Genomic DNA, 16,733 nt, shown 5'->3' with positions numbered 1-16,733 from the left:
GATTGTTATCGTTAGGCGCCTTTCTGGGTCTCTGTTTTTTGGCCCCCTCCTTGCAGGGTGCTTTGTCGGTGAATCTTTCATGACAGGTACAGAGTATAATTATCTGACATTATTCATCTATTCATAAATGTATTCATCTCAAAATCAAAGAGTATATTAGATTAGGGGGTAACTAATATATAGAAGGGAGGAATTTTTTTTTTTCTTTTTTTCTTTTTTTTTTCTGGGGTGACTTTGATGTAATCCTGGTGTATCCCTTATTGTCTTCTTCACATTGCCAGGGCAGCAAGAATCGCACTGATGACAGCAGATATATATGACTGAGAGCTTTTGGGTGTCGCAGCATCAGCCGACTTCGTCGCGGAGGCCCCACCGCTGACTGTGACTGTCACAGTTGCTCGTGTTGGTCGAGGGCCATCCTGTCCTGGTCCTGTCGCTGTTTCCGCCGGCGCGCCCAGCTCGCTGCCCGGAATGGCCGTACCCTCTCCACTTGCGGTGAACTGGCTGGGCAGATGTAGCGTGCTGAGATTTGGCTTGGAGCCGGGAGAGGACGAGTATATGTTTCCCCTTTCGCCAGACGAGAGAGTGTAGTTGCCGAGGATGAGGTTGACGGTGTCTTGGGATGGGGTAACGTAAATTCCCGTCGTTATGGAGCCGTGAGAGGAGTCCGGAAAGAAGAAATTCGTCGTGAAGCGATCCTGGCAAGGGGTCAACGCTGCGGTTGGTAGCCATCGGGGCTCGCTGTGAGGAAAGAGAAGAAAGAGAGAGGGGGGGGCGGGAGGAGGGGGAAGAGAGTGAGAGAGTGTGTGAAGGATGTGGATTCTTACCCAGCAGAATGAGATCTTGCGCCCTTTCAGCAGAAGACATTGCATTCCCGACCAGCCTTTTTCTTAAAGTTAGGATCGAATTTCTGGGCGAACGGGGGGGCGCGCCATGCGTGCCATGCGCTCTACTTCTCAAGCTAGACAAACTCACAGCATAAACTACCCCTCTCATCATCCCTACGCTGCAAAAGACCAGCCGCTATACCTTGAGAACTTGGGTCCGCGACTGAAAGAACATGCCTCTTCAGCGAATATCCTTCCACGCTGGCCACCAAATCGGTATAAAGCCCCACCATGTCATCTCCAATACTGGGCGGTGATGCACCGCGGTCTGCGCCTTTCGCAAAACATGGCTCATAATCCGACGCGCACGACAGAGAACAGACACCGCGTATGCATGCGCTAATGAGGATCAGAGTTGCCGTGAAGTTAAGGCGCATGGTGAGGGTATTTTGGGAAACGAATATGGCTTGGCTGGGGATTGCAACAGGCGGATAATTGTAGTAGGTTAGTAGTTAACGAGCGACGGCCGTGGCGGAGTGGATCTGAAAGTCTCTGAAAACCGTGTGAAGAGAAAATGGCATAGTAACTTGATGCCTGGGAAGGGAAGGAAAACCGAAAATAATAAGAAGAAAAAAAAAACGCTTGTCATAAAACGGGCGTGCAGACCCGGGTAGAACCCGTCTTAGAATCTGAGACATTGTTGCATGCCGGCGCTCAAAGCTCTGTGCAGTCTGAATGGGCCCATGATTATGCGGGACTGCAAAAACACGACTCGCTTTTAGATTTGACAAACTAATTATTAATAGGCTCTCTCTGTTTCACCCTGGGGCTGTGTGTTCCGATGAGCTCAAAGGCCAAATTCAGATGGCTGGGCGCTCTCCCTCTATGCTGATTCGAGACTAGTCCGTTGTCCAGTACACATTTATTTGATCTTATAGCAATGACGGCAAAATGCTTTTTTGAAGATTTAATATTCATATAAAACTAACTACTCCGTAGACAGTCTGGGTATCATCCACGCTATGCAATTTCCACGTTCGCCTTGAAGAGATGCAGAGTGTCGTATGCAGGAACACCATTTTCACGCCCAATCGGATCTACCCACATCGCACGATGTAAGAACTTCTGGACCAATCTTCCTCTCCGTAAGAGGCCATCTTTATCCAGTCATGGCACTGATAGGCTTCGCACCGCTCAGATTGACCACTCGGCCGCCCATTCCCGCAGAGGCACCGCTGGCCCTTCCGGAGAACGGATTTGGCGGTTTGACCCAACCGGGAACCTGGTCATCTTCGTTCTCTCGAGCGTAGATGGTTTGCCAGACATTCGGAAATCCTGTTGGAAGTGCACCTTTCACCCGTGACCCGGGGATAGCGTATCGTGGATTCTTGTGCGTAAGGTACCCACGCATGAGGTCTTGGTTGAGGAGAGAAGCGAGTATACATTCTAGATCATGCATGAGGGGTGATGGACCTTCTGGGTCGGTGGTTTCGATGTCTTGCTCAGTGCTGACAATATAGGCAAACGTTTCCCCGGAGCCGTCATCTATCAGGTGAGAGTCGTGTAGATCGGGCTCAGGCAGATCCCGTGGGTTATTGACATCAACCCATTCGCCCGACGAGTCAAAATACCCGGCAGGATTTATGTAGTCGTCGCAATTCGAATCCGTGGCTAGATTATCACCATTGGAAGCACCGTCGTTGAAATCGGAATCCGCGGGGAAGGAGATAAGCTCACCGCCGGAGTCTCTTTTCCTCGCGGCTGCAACCTGGCGCTGCTGCTTTGCCCGGGACTCTAGCCATTGAATGGCGGCTTCAAATTTGTGTAAATAGAGGAAAGGCGGGGGACCTCTTTGCGATTGTGTATTTGGATTGCCATGAAAGCCGGCAAAGATAAAAACTTTTCGCGCCAGCGAACGCCAGACCAAGATTTCGCATCGATTTCGAAGTTGCAATAATATTCCCTTTTGTGCAAACCAATCCGCGTTAGTTGAATCCACCGCGAGGTGTTCACGGAATGCCGGGACATCGCCACGCGCAATGGTTTGACACAATGGTACGAATCTCTCGCCGAGGCCGTCGCATTCGGGTCTCTGGAGAAGGGTCATGGAAGGAAACCGTCCGAGGATAATATTGCACGAGATTAGGTATGTCAGAATCAAACGTCGCTGGCTCACGGCTTGCTTGTGGCATTGGTCGTATGCAGATTGCAATGCGGTTTGCGCTGGGTAGAAGAGGTTGTTGGAAAAGAGGTATCGCCCGAGGTAGTAGAGGTAAGTGACTCTCTGCGAGGCAGGAAAATAGGAGAGCGGAGGGGACTGTGCGTTGATACTCGCGAACATCTGTTCAGCGTTCCGGAGCTTGCCGCACTGGACGGATACCGTTAGCAAGGGGGCAGAGAACTTTCATTCACCGTAGCAAATCGATGTCTCACCTTGAACAAGAGCTTCAGGCACAGGTTCGCCAGGAGGTAAATGCCTATTCTCTTTCCTTCTGGTCTGCCCAGAGTCCCGGTACGGTCTGTTAAGCACCTGATAAACGCCTCTCTGACAACATTGGCCGACTTTTCCACAAGTGTAACCTTCTCCGTCGCACCCTCCGCGTCGGCTCCTTCGCGTAACAAGTGGGCAATAAGTTCTGGTCGACGGTCAAGGCCGATTGCGAACTTTGCGAGAACCTTGCAGAGGTACAGGACAGTTGGGAGGAGAATAACGCCATACTGGCTGTCGCCGAGCGCGACGATACACTGGCTGCCGGGGACGCGTCGTTAGCCGTTTAAGCAGAGTCCATGTGAATGGGAGGGCCCGTACTTCAACAGGGTTCTCAGCAATTCATAAGTCTCTAGTAGATTATCCAGGTTGACATCCCTCAAGAACGTAAAGTACAACCGCATAAACAACGGGAACGCGCTCCAAGGGCTTGTCGATGCCGAAGCGGGCAGCAGGGATTCGCATTTGGCCAGCAGGCGTTCGTCTTTGCCAGAGGCACTGGGATAGGCCTGCCGCAACTCATCGACCATCTGGTTGTAGATCGGCGCCAGGGGAGGTTCGAGCTGCAGAAAGTCCTGAAGTTTTGCGCCATCGCGGGCCCGGATGATCTCCTGCAGGCCTGAGAGAAAGTTGTTGAAGACCGGAGTCTCGGGAGCGGGCGAGTTCCACATCGCTGTCGAAGTTTGGTGCAGCGAGAAAGGGCTGGGGTTTGCCGGCTTTAACAAATTCGAGAAGGATGCATACTTCGCGAACAGTGGGTTGACACGTAACGTATCTCTCTAGAGGTCGACGTGGGAGGTTGGCTCAATAGCTGTGAGATGGAAACCAGCGATAATGGGGTCGGTGAAGAAATTCCACTCTCCGCTTTTCCCTAGTCTCCGCCAACAAAAAGATTCTCGAGTCCTTTTAAAACCACAACTTCCGACGAGGAGTCCTTTCAACTAAAAATCTCTCGCAGCAACATGATACTCTTCCACCATTGACAAACACGGTCGTTCTTCTAGGAAAGTCAATTCCACCCGCATTCCCACTGAAGCGATGCCAGCCGGGCGTGGAACAAGCGAATCCAGACATCATAACGTCATCGCTCTGGAGCCCGGATGACGTTCTTCCTGGCGTTGTTCAATTTGTAGAGATAAGAGGCGCTTCTCTATATATTACTATGCTTTACCTCTTTTTTCCGTTTTTTTAATGTTTTCAATTTTTTTAATGTGGATTTTAGACCGCGTCGATGCTGTAGCCGAACCTGCGACTATTGCGCCTGTCCTGATCCCACCGCTGTCATTCTCTCATATCATCTGTGTTAGCAATATGAACTTGCTCCAAACCCTCGATCGCCTCTTTTGGACGGCCGTCAGCTATCCACTCGTTGTACTCTACGTTTCCTTACAGGACATCCTGAGCCTTGTTTTCGCTCCCACCCCCCCGCCGCCCAATAAGGGTGCGAAGCTCCAGCGTCCCCGAGTTGCCATCATTGGTGCCGGCCTGACCGGTGTCTCTTCCGCTGCTCATTGCGTGGGCCATGGTTTCGATGTCCAGATCTTCGAGGCTCGCTCGAAGGCAAAGGGTTTAGGTGGTATTTGGAGTGTACGCCGCTCGCGAGCATAGTACACTCTCATATTGGTCGATGGCTGATTGTTGCTAGAGAGTAAATACAACTTCCGCCCTTCAGATTCACAGCATCATGTTCCGATTCCATCCGTCAGTCAGATGGGAGAGTGCATACCCGAAGCAGGAGAAGATTAAGGGTCAAATTATCTCCCTGTGGGACCGGTATGGCCTCGAGGACCGCACGTTATTTAATACACCAGTCAAGTCTCTAAGGCAAAATCGTAACAGAAAATGGGTCATCAACGATTCTGAATCAAAATATGGCAATTTTGATGGGGTCATCGCCGCCATTGGCAGCTGTGGTGACCCTAAGATGCCTTCGCTTCCAGGCCAGGAGAATTTCAGAGGCCAAATATACCATTCGTCTAATCTGGATGGAAAAGACGCCAAAGGTAAACGCGTTATGGTGATCGGAGGTGGCGCTAGTGCCATTGAAGCCTTGGAATGGGCTGTGGAGGCTGGTGCTGCTAGAATTGACGTGCTCTCTCGTTCCGATAAGTGGGTTATCCCGCGAAATGTCATCGTTGACGTCCTACTGGCATGCAATATTCTCGGTCAAGAGACCCGTTTGTCGTGGATTCCTGAAACCTTGCTTCGGAAGTTCTTCTACCGTGATCTCGAAGATATCTCTCCCTCCGATAAAGGGGTTTTCATGGACACGCCTGCCGTCAACTCGCAGTTATTCCAGCTGATTCGTGAAGGTAAAGCTCGCTGGCTTCGAGGCGATGTTGTCACCGTGGCCAAAAATGGTATCCGCTTTAATCATCGTGCCAGAGGCGTGCCCAAGTCTGGACCGGGCCACGATATATTCGTTGAGGGGGACATCATCATAATGGCGACCGGATTTACCAGGCCGTCGCTCTCGTTCCTCCCGTCGGAAGCATTCAAGTCCCCCTATGGCCCTCCTAATTGGTATCTCCAGGTATTCCCGCCTGGCTTCCCTAGTATTTGTGCAAACAACAGCACATATATCCATGCCATTGCCACAGCTGGCAATTACCACATTGGTATTTACACTCGCATGCTCCTCATGTTCCTTGTGGACCCTTTGACCCGCCCCACGGACTTCTGGATGAAGCGCTGGATAGATATGACAAGACTTCTGAAAAATTTTGCTCCCACTGGAGCTTTTGATTTCTTCACTTATTCCGAACTCCTGTATTGGTTTGTCTTTGTGGTTTTAGTTAACCCATTTAGGTGGAAGTGGGCATTTTTTGTTTTTATGGGCATCGGGGTTGCTTTGCCGATGGCTGTAGTCAAAACAGAGGAAGGGCTAATAGAAGAGGTACATTTGAAATAACATGGGATAACCATGGTTAACCCAAATTTCTTTCTTTCTTAAGATTTAATATTGAATATGGACTGTGAAAATGATGTGCAGGAATGATGAATACCTTGGTGATATTTTTGCATAGATCAGGTTCATTTTTGGCATATTATCATACAAGTGGAATCAATGCTGCGGAGCCAGTTACTTGTTAATAATGATGATAATATAAAGTCCATCTGTACGGAGTATATAAAATTAATATCAGTACAAACCTCCCTCCCTTAATGATCATAGATCTACGCTGGCGCTGACATTCCATTTCTAGGAAACGGGTCACAGTCTAGGCTCTTCCACAAAAGTAATCGGCCAGAGGATAAGAGCACATCCCACGCTGATGAATGTTGCCAGCGAGTGCCATAAGAAGACAAGTATGCTGCCTATGCCGAACGGAAGTATAAATTTTATGAATTCAGAAGTTTGATAAAGGTCGTTCTGGACGGAAATATAGTATAAGGTTTGGGAACTCAATTCGGGAGAGCCTTGGCCAGGATCCGAGGCAGCGACGGATCCTGGTTGCAAGTGGGATAAGGTGTCGTCATTGTCGCGGTCACTGTTGGCGGTGGTGGCTGAGAGTAATGTATCCCTGTCACGATGTTGATTATCGTGACTAGACCGGGAAGTGGTGAGCGTAAGTACAGTGGTGAGAGTGACGGGTGCGACGTAGAACGGTATGAAAAAGATGCGGAATACTTGTGAGATTGTTACGTATAGAAGTAAATTCTCGGCATCAAATGCTATACAATAATCAACCATCAGCCTATCGTCGATGCTTTGGGGGGGTGGACGGGGAGGCCGCACCCACAGACTCCACTTTCAGGTCAATATGAGGCGACATGATCTTGTAAAACCGATATATCCAGATGATCAACCACCTACTGCCCGAAAATGACCCAGTGCGACAGAACGGGTGTATAAACGATGCCGACGGTGTATAGTACCTTTCGATCGTGCGCCGTTGGACGGATGGCGTGGACTGGGTAAGCAAATGGACGACATGACGGATTTCCACGACTGAGAGGAGCTTAGAAACTGGTATGTCGAGGCGTTTCCCCGTCGCACAAGGGAACTTACCTGGGTCTTCCATGATCAACATACAGAGCTATTATCGCTGTGCTGGCCATCTATACTCCGTCGAGGTCATTTAACGCGTCTTTCACACCATGGATGGCAATGATGTCATCGAATGGTACCTATGGCAGGGCGAATTATCCAACTCCCTCGCTAACGAGATCGAACACAATAGTAAGTGATGGCTGTATGAGAAAAAGGAAGAGCAGATGGATCTTCTTTTTTGCGGCCCAGATCCGGTGAATAGGTCTATTCGCTAAATGCTTCAATATTGCAACGGAACATAAGTGCCGCAAACGCCAGAAGAGTATTATACATATAGCATCGGGAGGTCTAAGGCGGACAAAAAGAAAGAAGGGCTATTTCTTCCATCCCGCAATTTTCTTCCGTCGTTTCTCGAATCTTTCGCCGACATTGATACCATCACCGCGAGGCCCATCCTCCGTAAGCCGTCTCTTCCTGCTCTTCTCTAGCACCCCGCCGCTTCCTCGACCCCGACGAGTGAGGCGTTCAATTCGATCTGCTCCCTCTCCGAGGCTTCTCCAATCCTCGCCGCCGAAACCGCCTTGTTTGTTCCCCCCTTTCTTTGCTCGATCTTTCTTACTCTCCTTTGGTAGACGGACGAAGTTGGTTTCTTCGTATGTTCGCCGCTCGGTTTCAATTTCTCTTTGGCGCAGCGTGCGGACTTCCCTTCCACCGGCCCTGATCGTACTGCCAATGCTGGGTTCTGCCGTTGGCGCAGCAGACATCTCTGCGCTCACGAATTCGTCGATGACGCGAGATTTACCGGGCCGGCGACCTTCACGATCGGAACGGCGATCGGAGAACTCTGCCGGCAATGCAGTCGGTTTAATCTTTGGAGGTCGATATATGCCACCGGCGGCGTTCGACTTTTGAGATGCTGCTTTTTCAGCTGTGTCCTGTGCACCTCTCGAGAATGCAGCGAGATTTGGCCGATAGGCAAGTTCGTCGATCTCTTCATCCTCTTCGCTGTCTAGTTCTGTGCCTTCGTCACTGAAATCACTCTCTGCAGAGGAGTTGTCGTCGTCGTCACTTCCTATATTTTCTCGCCGGGTGCGTGGCTTCTTTGCTAGAGAGCTTCTCTGGGCCCTCTCCGCGTCGTCTGTTGCCTTTAAAACTTTATCGATCTGATATTTTAACTTGCCCTCGAGAGGCTTGGTGCCCCTTTCGAGGTATACGCGTAGCTCTGTCAATTTTTTTATCACTTCGTCAGGCTGAGAACCCGCAACATTGTGGCGTGTGGTGCCCGGCGCGGGCTGGGAGGCAGACACCTGCCGGACCTGCAGGAGAAGGAGAAACACTAAATTCTGAAGGTAAGAGAGTAGGATCTCATTTTTTGTGTCTAAGAGGGAAATGCCGTCCACCGGGGGGAGGATGGACGCTTCGTCTCCGGACTCCTCGTGGGGTGTATTGGACGGTAGGGAAGAAAGGGCAGTGGAGATGGAGTCCGTCAGTGCTCCCAGTACGCTGGACAGTGAGAACTGGGGAACAGCTTTGAATGGAGGCGACGCCATGACGGTGGTTGCGAGGTTGGCTTGTAAAGAGCGCCTCGCTGAAAGTCTCTCAATATGTTCGACGGAAACTTTTTTGGTTCTTTTTTCCGGTCGCCGCCTGCTGAGGATCAGATAAGATAGTTTAACTAGTTAACTAGTTACGGAGTAAAGCTTAGTCAGGATGGAAAATTGTTGATCCAGAGCGATGAAGTTATTGATGGAGGACTTATATGCTTGTCATTCGCTAAGCTACCTAAAGGGGAATCTCAGCTAATCTATGTGGGCCACGTGAGCGAAGTGCTAGTTGGATTACCTAACACCCCCCATGCAATGAGCTCCAGCAGCAAGCAAGAGCCACAAAGATCCAAAGCTTCCAAATCTCTCAAATCCACAATAAAAATTAATTACAAAATCCAGATTTATTTCTTCTTTAGGCTTAGCTCCATTCACCACAATACAGTATTTTTGCTGGCTTTACTGATAAACCTCCATATTTTTGGAAACAGCTGCAAATCACAAACACAGAGATCTACCCAAGCCATGATGAAGTCTTAAGATTCTTCTTGAGATACTGGAGAAATGCAAAGAAGCCTCAGCATTCAGAGAGTTTCTTTGCTGCACCCTTACAAGAAAGGTCCCCAGCAGAAGACAAAAGTCAAAAAAGAAAAGAAGACAGTCAGAGAAGATCTTTTGTATGTGTGTGTGGAGCATATCACTATTTTGACCAATGTTCCTACTACAATTCAAGAATGCAGTCTGCAAATTGGAAAGCTAATCCAGAGATTGAGAAGAAAGCTCAAGAAATGCTGAAAAAACCATGAGTAAAAGAGTTGATTAAGGGATTGATAGAGCAGGAAGATAAGAACAAAGATTCTGATACAAGAGCTAGTTAACAGACCAGAATTCTGAAAGAGAGTGAAATCTTCATGACTGCATTATCATATACAGCCTTCAACATTGCCTTCTGACAACTAGATGAAGAATTTTGCCTGCCATCATATTTTCTAAAGAACAGCTTCATTCTTGATTGCAGATCTGTTATGAATCCTACAGCACAACAACAAAACACACAGAATGATTGGATGACACCTGACAAGATGGAATTACAGACCATTGCAGAAGAACCTTAAGGTGAGAATCATGTGACCAGCAATAGAACTGATAAGCTGACCAATCACACCAAGCACAATAGGATTGATTGAAGGACATAGCAAATAAATTGTAGTAGAATGAATAGGACAGCTTAGCAGAACTATCACCAGAGAAGCATTATATATATAAGAATGCTTATTACCAGAGATCTGATAGACTTGTTCATCATGATCAATCTTCTTACTTATTTACTAGATATCTTTGAATCAGATACTTTTATATCTTGATTACTTTTCATACTACTGAAGTTCTGTGATACTGTACAACTGTATCTGATTCTGCTACTCTTGAGAAGACCCTATAGTCTTGCTCTGACTCTGTCATACCTGCATGGAAATCTTTTATCATTAGAGCAAGACTGCCAGCTCAATCAAAAGCACCATTGAACTATTAATCACTATCCCAATCTATTATTACTTACTGTGATATCTCTTGATCTTTAAAGACTCAAGAGTGTCACACAAATACATAATACATTAATTATCTCTGACTCAGAAGAGAATACACCTGAGGCTTCAGAGATTATATATAAAGAAAGAACTTTTCACATCACATTAAAAAATAAAGATATGATTTCACCTCATGTCAAGATCTAACAGAATATAGAAACTATATCTGCATTTAAAGCATCAGCTGTTAATGCTCAAGATCTTATGAATAGAATCTTGCAGCTTGAACAGATTACTGAGAAGCTTGGAGAGCAGAACTGTAAATTAAAAGATCATAATAAGCAGCTTGAGGTTCAGATCATGGCCATTCCATTCACTGGACAATAGAAAAAGAAAGATAAAGTCAAAGTTAACTTATCAGAACTCTTCAAGAGTGAACAGAGAAAACTATAAGCTTTCTTGAGTTAACTATGCATCTATATAAATATAAAAGACAAAGAACTTAACAGTAACAAGAACAAGATAATAATAATAGCATCATATCTTTATAAAGCAGCATTTGATTAGTTTGATATCTATCTGTAAAATTATTATAAAAAAGATGAAGTCAATCAGAATGATAACATGCTCAAGATTATTGATAGCTATAATATCTTTATTCAGATATTGAAAACCACTTTTAGACAAGTTGAGAAATAAAATGTGATGGTCTAGTAGTTACATCATATAACAAAAGATATCACCACAAGACTATACTATAAGATTCCAGCAAGTCTGTATCAATACTAATTGGAACAATGAAGTCTTAGCTGACATTTTCTATCAAGAACTATTTAATGAGATTAAAAATAAAATAGTGTAATTGGAGAAATGATCATGCATTCTGATCAAGATAATTGAAGTGGCAGTCAGAATTAAAAATCAACTTTATAAATAAAAGATGAAAAAACAAGAAAAAGCATTATGAAAGAGAGCCAGCCTGTTAAATTATATAGAAAATTAAGACTGGAACAAGCAAGTACAACTGGATTCTTACAGACATACACCTATGGAGCTGAACACAATAAAGTTTAACACTTTTGATGAGAAAGAGAAAGAATAAAGAAAAAAGAAAAAACTATACTTCTATTATATCAAGCCAGAATACTGAGTAAGACAATGCAGAATAAAGAAGTCAGATTAAAAAGATAAGAAACTCAGAGCAATCTCAAAAGAAAATAAAGAAGACTCTGAAGTAAAATAGTATCTCTGAGTGATAACTCAGAAAAAGCAAACTGAAGAAGAACTTCAATAACAGTTCAGAAAGATATTTAAAGAACAAGTTATGAAAGCTTATCTAAAGCTATCTCAGTAGCCAGAAAGTGAACTGAAATGCTGAAACAAGCTAGATGATGAAAAATAGAAGTTATGTGAAGAACTATATATGAAAACAAGAAATGAACCAAGTAATGATTGGAAAATTTGACCACTTGACTGTAAGTATTATTATGAATAAAAAATGGACAAAATTCAAGACTTAAAATACAAGAAACATGCCAAATACTTAATCTATAGATGTTCATGTAAACTTCACCAGAAACAACAAGAAGAGTTTAAATGATGAACATGAGTTATGAAAGACTTCATGTATTATGAAGACTATAGTTGCAACATTAAAAATTACCAGTGTTGCAGATGTAACACTGAGAAGAAAAAATGAAAAATGCCAGACTTACAGAATATCTCATATGTAAAACATCCAGACTACATCAGAATTCATTGGAGCTTTTGCTATGAAGATAATTACTCTATTCATTAAGATGAAAAGAACAGCAGATATTATCTATAACTACTGAAGAAGCTGTAAGCAATTCAGAAACAAGGCAACAGCAATAATGAAGAATATTAGTTAAATAAGAAAGAAAAGCTTACACTAAAACTGAAAAAAGAGATAAGCTGGAAGATACTAGAATTTGAGAAACATAAAGAAGATGTCTTGAAAAAACTCAGTCTTATAGAAAGTGTAACATCTGAAGAGAAAAAATGCCCAACAGTAAAAATATTATGAATTCAAGATAATTAATTGTACTGGATAACATGTGAAGAAAATAACAGGTTATTAGTAATAACAATATGTGAACAACACTGAAGTGAAAAACAGAAAGAGATGGAAGAACCAGACCACTCTTGCTATAATGAATTTAAGTATAAATACTAATGCAAATTCCATGAAAATAAAAGATTTTAGAAAATGACAAGATTCCTGCATGATTTAGAAGAATGTAAAATCTGTACAGAATACAAAAACAACAAGTACATGTGAAGAATACACAAGATCTGGTGTACTAACAAAGAAAATTGTATAATACACAAACAGATACTCAAGATAACTCTTGTTAATTTGGAAAATAAGTAAACTGTCATAAACAAGAGTCTGTAAGCAGCATAAATAAGCAAGCAAAACTGTTAGTTGTCAACAGACAAATCTGTCATCTCAGAATTACAGTAACCTTACTTGAATTAAAGTATACAACAGTCTTAGTGAACTCAGAAGCAACCAGACTATTTATTAATAGAAGATTTACTGAATGAGCTGGTATTGTAAAGTGAATGAAAAAATACCTCTACCAGTTATCAGAACTGGGAGAAGAAATTCTAGACAGAGTTGAAGAAGAGATATATTCTATTGAAATGAGAATAGAACAACATCATGAGAAAGTGCATTTTAAAGTAATGAATCTAGAGAACTATAATATAGTCTTGAGATACTTATGATTGAAATGACATAATCCAGAAATTAACTGGCAAGAAGAAAAGATTAGGCTGACAAACTATAGATGCTCTCTTAAACCAGTACATTATAATTAGAGACCTACACTCAGAAATGACTTAGATGAGATACTGGCCATAATAAGTTAGGTCAACAGAAAGATACCATATAGAGAATAATTAATTAATACAGAAGAAATTCATAAAAACCCAATTTATAATGATAAAGCAGATCAAGATACAAAAAATCTCAATAACTTAGTACAGCTGCAAGTATGAAAGAATGACCAGAATAAAAAGATCAAGAAAACTCTACCAGAAGAATTCTGAAAATACATTAATGTATTCAGAAAAAGAGATCAGAGCAACAGTCTACTAAAGCACAAACTCTGAAACCATGAGATAAAACTACAAGATAGAAAACAATCAGCAAAATTGCCAATATAAAGGTTGAACAAGAAAGAATCAGCTGAAGTGAAGAAATATATTAAGAATAATCTCAAGAAAGATTACATTAAAGAGTTGATATTACTGGCAGAATATCCAATACTGTTTACACTAAAGAAGAATGAAACTCTACAACTATATGTGGATTATAGACAGTTGAACAGCATTACAGTCAAAAACTGCTATCTGATACCACTGATTGAAGAAGTGCAAGACAGATTGAGAAAAGTAACATGGTTTACTCTAATTAACATTAAAGATGTCTACCACCAGATATGAATCAAAGAAGACAATAAATGGAAAACAGCATTCAGAACATAATACAGACTATATAAGTATAATATCATGCTGTTTGAATTAATGAATGTACTAGTAATGTTTCAAGCACTCATCAACAATGTACTGCAAGAATACTTAGACAACTTTGTCATCACATATCTTGATAATGTGGTTATATTCACCAAAGAAGACCAAAAGAATTACACTGGAAAAGTCAAGAAAGTACTGGAAAAACTATAAAAATACAATCTACCAGCAAAACTAAAGAAGTATGACTTCTTCAAGAAGAAAATTAGATATCTTGAACACATTATATCAACAGAAGAAATATGAATGGAGCCAGAAAAAATTAATGAAATACTACAATGACTGACACCACAGGAAGTCAAAAAAGTTCAGATGTTTTATAAACTAGTGAATTACTACTGATAGTTTATACATGAATTTTTGAAGAAAGTGAGACCACTTATACAGTTATTCAAGAAAGATAAAGTATTCAAATGAATAATGAAGTATCAACAAGCATTTGAAGCAATAAAAGATAAATTCAGAAAAAGAGAAATAAGATGACACTATAACTTAATAAAGAGATGTGTAATTGACATGAATGCATCAGACTATGCAATAGCAGAAAGACTACAACAATCAGATGAACAAGAAAGACTATAGTTAGTTGCATGCTATGCAAGAATGATGACACCAGCCAAACAGAACTATAATATTCATGACAAGAAACTACTTGCAATAGTGGCATTACTGAAGAAATAGAAAATTGAACTGCAAGAAAATCAACACCAGACAGAAATTATCTCAGATTATAACAACCTGTAATACTTTATAATGATCAAAGAACTTATGAGATGACAAGCCAGATAATATGCAGATGTACTGGTACACTATAACTTCAGAATACAATACTGTAAAGACACAGAAAATGTCTGAATAGATGCATTAAGCTGAAGACCAGATCTTATAAGAAAGAAACAAGATTCAAGAACACTCTTTAAAGACTTGGAAGAAACAAAGAATATGATTCTGAACTAATAAATATTAAGAGTGACAAGAATCACTATAAAAGAATCAGATATCAAGAAAAAGATTAAAGAAGCAATGAAGAAAGATGAATATACAAAAAAGATTAACAAGAAAAATGAGAACTTCAAGAAAGAAGAAAGAATGATACTATATTATGAACTGATATATGTATTCAGAGAAGTCAGAAAGCAAGTGATGGTACAAGAATATAATACAATCACTGCAGAATATTTTGGAATTGACAAGACAATGGAGAAAATTATGAGAATCTACTATTGGCCAGAAATGTGGACAGATATTCAACAACATATTAAAGAATGTGAGATGTGTGCATGAAGTAAAGTCAACAAATATTAATCATACAGAAAGCTACAGCTAATACTGCAACTGTAAGAACCATGGAGATCTATAGTAATGAATTTCATCACAAAACTTTCAAATTTAAAGAATATGGAAGAGAAGGACTATGACTTGATACTAGTGGTCACTGACAGATTAACAAAGTATAGATACTTCATACTGTTCAGAGAAGCAACAACAGCACCAGATATAGTCCTGATAGTACTGCAAAATGTGCTTGCCAACCATGAAATGCCAGAAGAGATAATTACAGACTGAGACACCAGATTCATAAGCAAATTTTGAATGATACTGATGGCACAATTGGAAATTGAACAGAAGATGTGAACAGTCTATTATTTACAGACAGATGGACAGACAGAGTGATAGAACCAAATCTTGAAGCAATATCTATAAGAATATGTTAACTATCAGCAGAACAATTGAGTTATGCTACTACTTATAGCATAATTAGCATACAATGGAGCAAAGAACATTACTACAGAAATGACATCATTCTACATAAACTATAGCAGGAAACTGGAGACATAGAAATAATCAAGAATTGCATGACAGAAGGCTTAAAAAGCAGAACTTAGAGCAATATAATTATAAGAACTGCAGAATCAGATGAAACTAGACATTAAATTTCTGAATAAGAGAATGAAGCATTACTATAACAAAAGATATCAGAAGGCATCAACCCTGAAAGAGAGAGAAAAAGTATTTCTAATTTGATAGAATATCAAAACCAAACAATCAAGCAAAAAACTTAATTTCAAAAAATTGGAACTGTACAAAATTATGAAGTGGGTTGAAAAAGTCAATTACAAACTCCAACTACTCAAGAAGATAAGAATATATTCAGTATTTCATGTCTCATTATTGGAGAAAACACTGCTACATGCCAAAGAAATGCCTATAGAGATTGATGAAGAACAAGAATACAAAGTTAAATGAATACTAGATTATCAGAAGATCAGCAGAAAACTTCACTACTTGATAAAATGGAAAAAGTATAATATCTTAGAAAACATCTGAGAATCAACAGAAAACCTCAAGAACATCCAGATAATTATTAGAATATATTCTTAACAATACTCTCACTCAGCAAGATATTAACAAACAAATCAGAAACAACTGGAAGAGAGTTTAAAGAAGAAAGATTATTTAATAAGATAAGCAGATTCTGAATCTCTGCCTGCTCAGTCACTCTTTTCTGTTCTTTCTCTTCCAGACACTCCAATTTCTTCAAAGAAGAAAGACCTCAAACTATCATATTGCTATCATAATATTTAAGAAGAGACTCTTGTTTTTGAAGACAAAGAAGTTTCAAGAAGATATGAATCTGTTTCTTGAGAGCTTGATATTTCTCTGACTTCAGTTTCTTCTGAGCTTTTTCAAGAGAATGCCACTCCTCAGCAGAAGAACTGTTGTCATGAACACATGAATAACTAGAATATACACACTCACTATACTGAGAAGAATGAGAAGACATAATGTATA

At 41.6% G+C, this 16,733-nt stretch overlaps 5 protein-coding genes across 5 annotated transcripts; 1 reads left to right on the top strand and 4 right to left on the bottom strand.

Moving 5' to 3' along the window:
- Positions 1-196: 196 nt before the first annotated feature.
- CIMG_02883 (uncharacterized protein) lies at positions 197-1,466 on the bottom strand. Its single transcript, XM_001249111.2, has 3 exons — positions 976-1,466; positions 828-883; positions 197-698 (listed from the first exon to the last, which is right to left on the bottom strand). The coding sequence occupies exons 1-3, from the start codon at positions 1,262-1,264 to the stop codon at positions 270-272; spliced, it is 774 nt and encodes a 257-aa protein (XP_001249112.1). The 5' UTR covers positions 1,265-1,466; the 3' UTR covers positions 197-269.
- Positions 1,467-1,503: 37 nt separating this feature from the next.
- CIMG_02884 (uncharacterized protein) lies at positions 1,504-3,986 on the bottom strand (the record flags this gene model as incomplete). The annotated part of the gene is made up of 3 exons (XM_001249112.2): positions 1,504-3,195; positions 3,261-3,576; positions 3,637-3,986. 3 exons carry the CDS (start codon positions 3,984-3,986, stop codon positions 1,987-1,989), a joined length of 1,875 nt encoding a protein of 624 aa, XP_001249113.1. The 3' UTR covers positions 1,504-1,986.
- A 511-nt stretch (positions 3,987-4,497) lies between these two features.
- CIMG_02885 (flavin-binding monooxygenase-like protein) lies at positions 4,498-6,471 on the top strand. Its single transcript, XM_001249113.2, has 2 exons — positions 4,498-4,902; positions 4,961-6,471. Exons 1-2 carry the CDS (start codon positions 4,627-4,629, stop codon positions 6,224-6,226), a joined length of 1,542 nt encoding a protein of 513 aa, XP_001249114.2. The 5' UTR covers positions 4,498-4,626; the 3' UTR covers positions 6,227-6,471.
- A 58-nt stretch (positions 6,472-6,529) lies between these two features.
- On the bottom strand, positions 6,530-7,340 carry CIMG_02886 (uncharacterized protein; the record flags this gene model as incomplete). Its single annotated transcript, XM_001249114.2, has 3 exons — positions 6,530-6,990; positions 7,055-7,267; positions 7,328-7,340. 3 exons carry the CDS (start codon positions 7,338-7,340, stop codon positions 6,530-6,532), a joined length of 687 nt encoding a protein of 228 aa, XP_001249115.2.
- A 187-nt stretch (positions 7,341-7,527) lies between these two features.
- On the bottom strand, positions 7,528-8,946 carry CIMG_02887 (U3 small nucleolar ribonucleoprotein Lcp5). The gene has a single exon (XM_001249115.2). The coding sequence runs from the start codon at positions 8,857-8,859 to the stop codon at positions 7,684-7,686; it is 1,176 nt and encodes a 391-aa protein (XP_001249116.1). The 5' UTR covers positions 8,860-8,946; the 3' UTR covers positions 7,528-7,683.
- Between the last annotated feature and the right edge of the window lie 7,787 nt (positions 8,947-16,733).

This window comes from Coccidioides immitis (assembly GCF_000149335.2).
Source record: "Coccidioides immitis RS genomic scaffold supercont3.1, whole genome shotgun sequence".
Taxonomy (NCBI): Eukaryota; Fungi; Ascomycota; class Eurotiomycetes; order Onygenales; family Onygenaceae; genus Coccidioides; species Coccidioides immitis.
The sequence above is the reverse complement of the archived record's forward strand: the minus strand, read 5'-3'. Positions and strand labels throughout refer to the sequence as shown.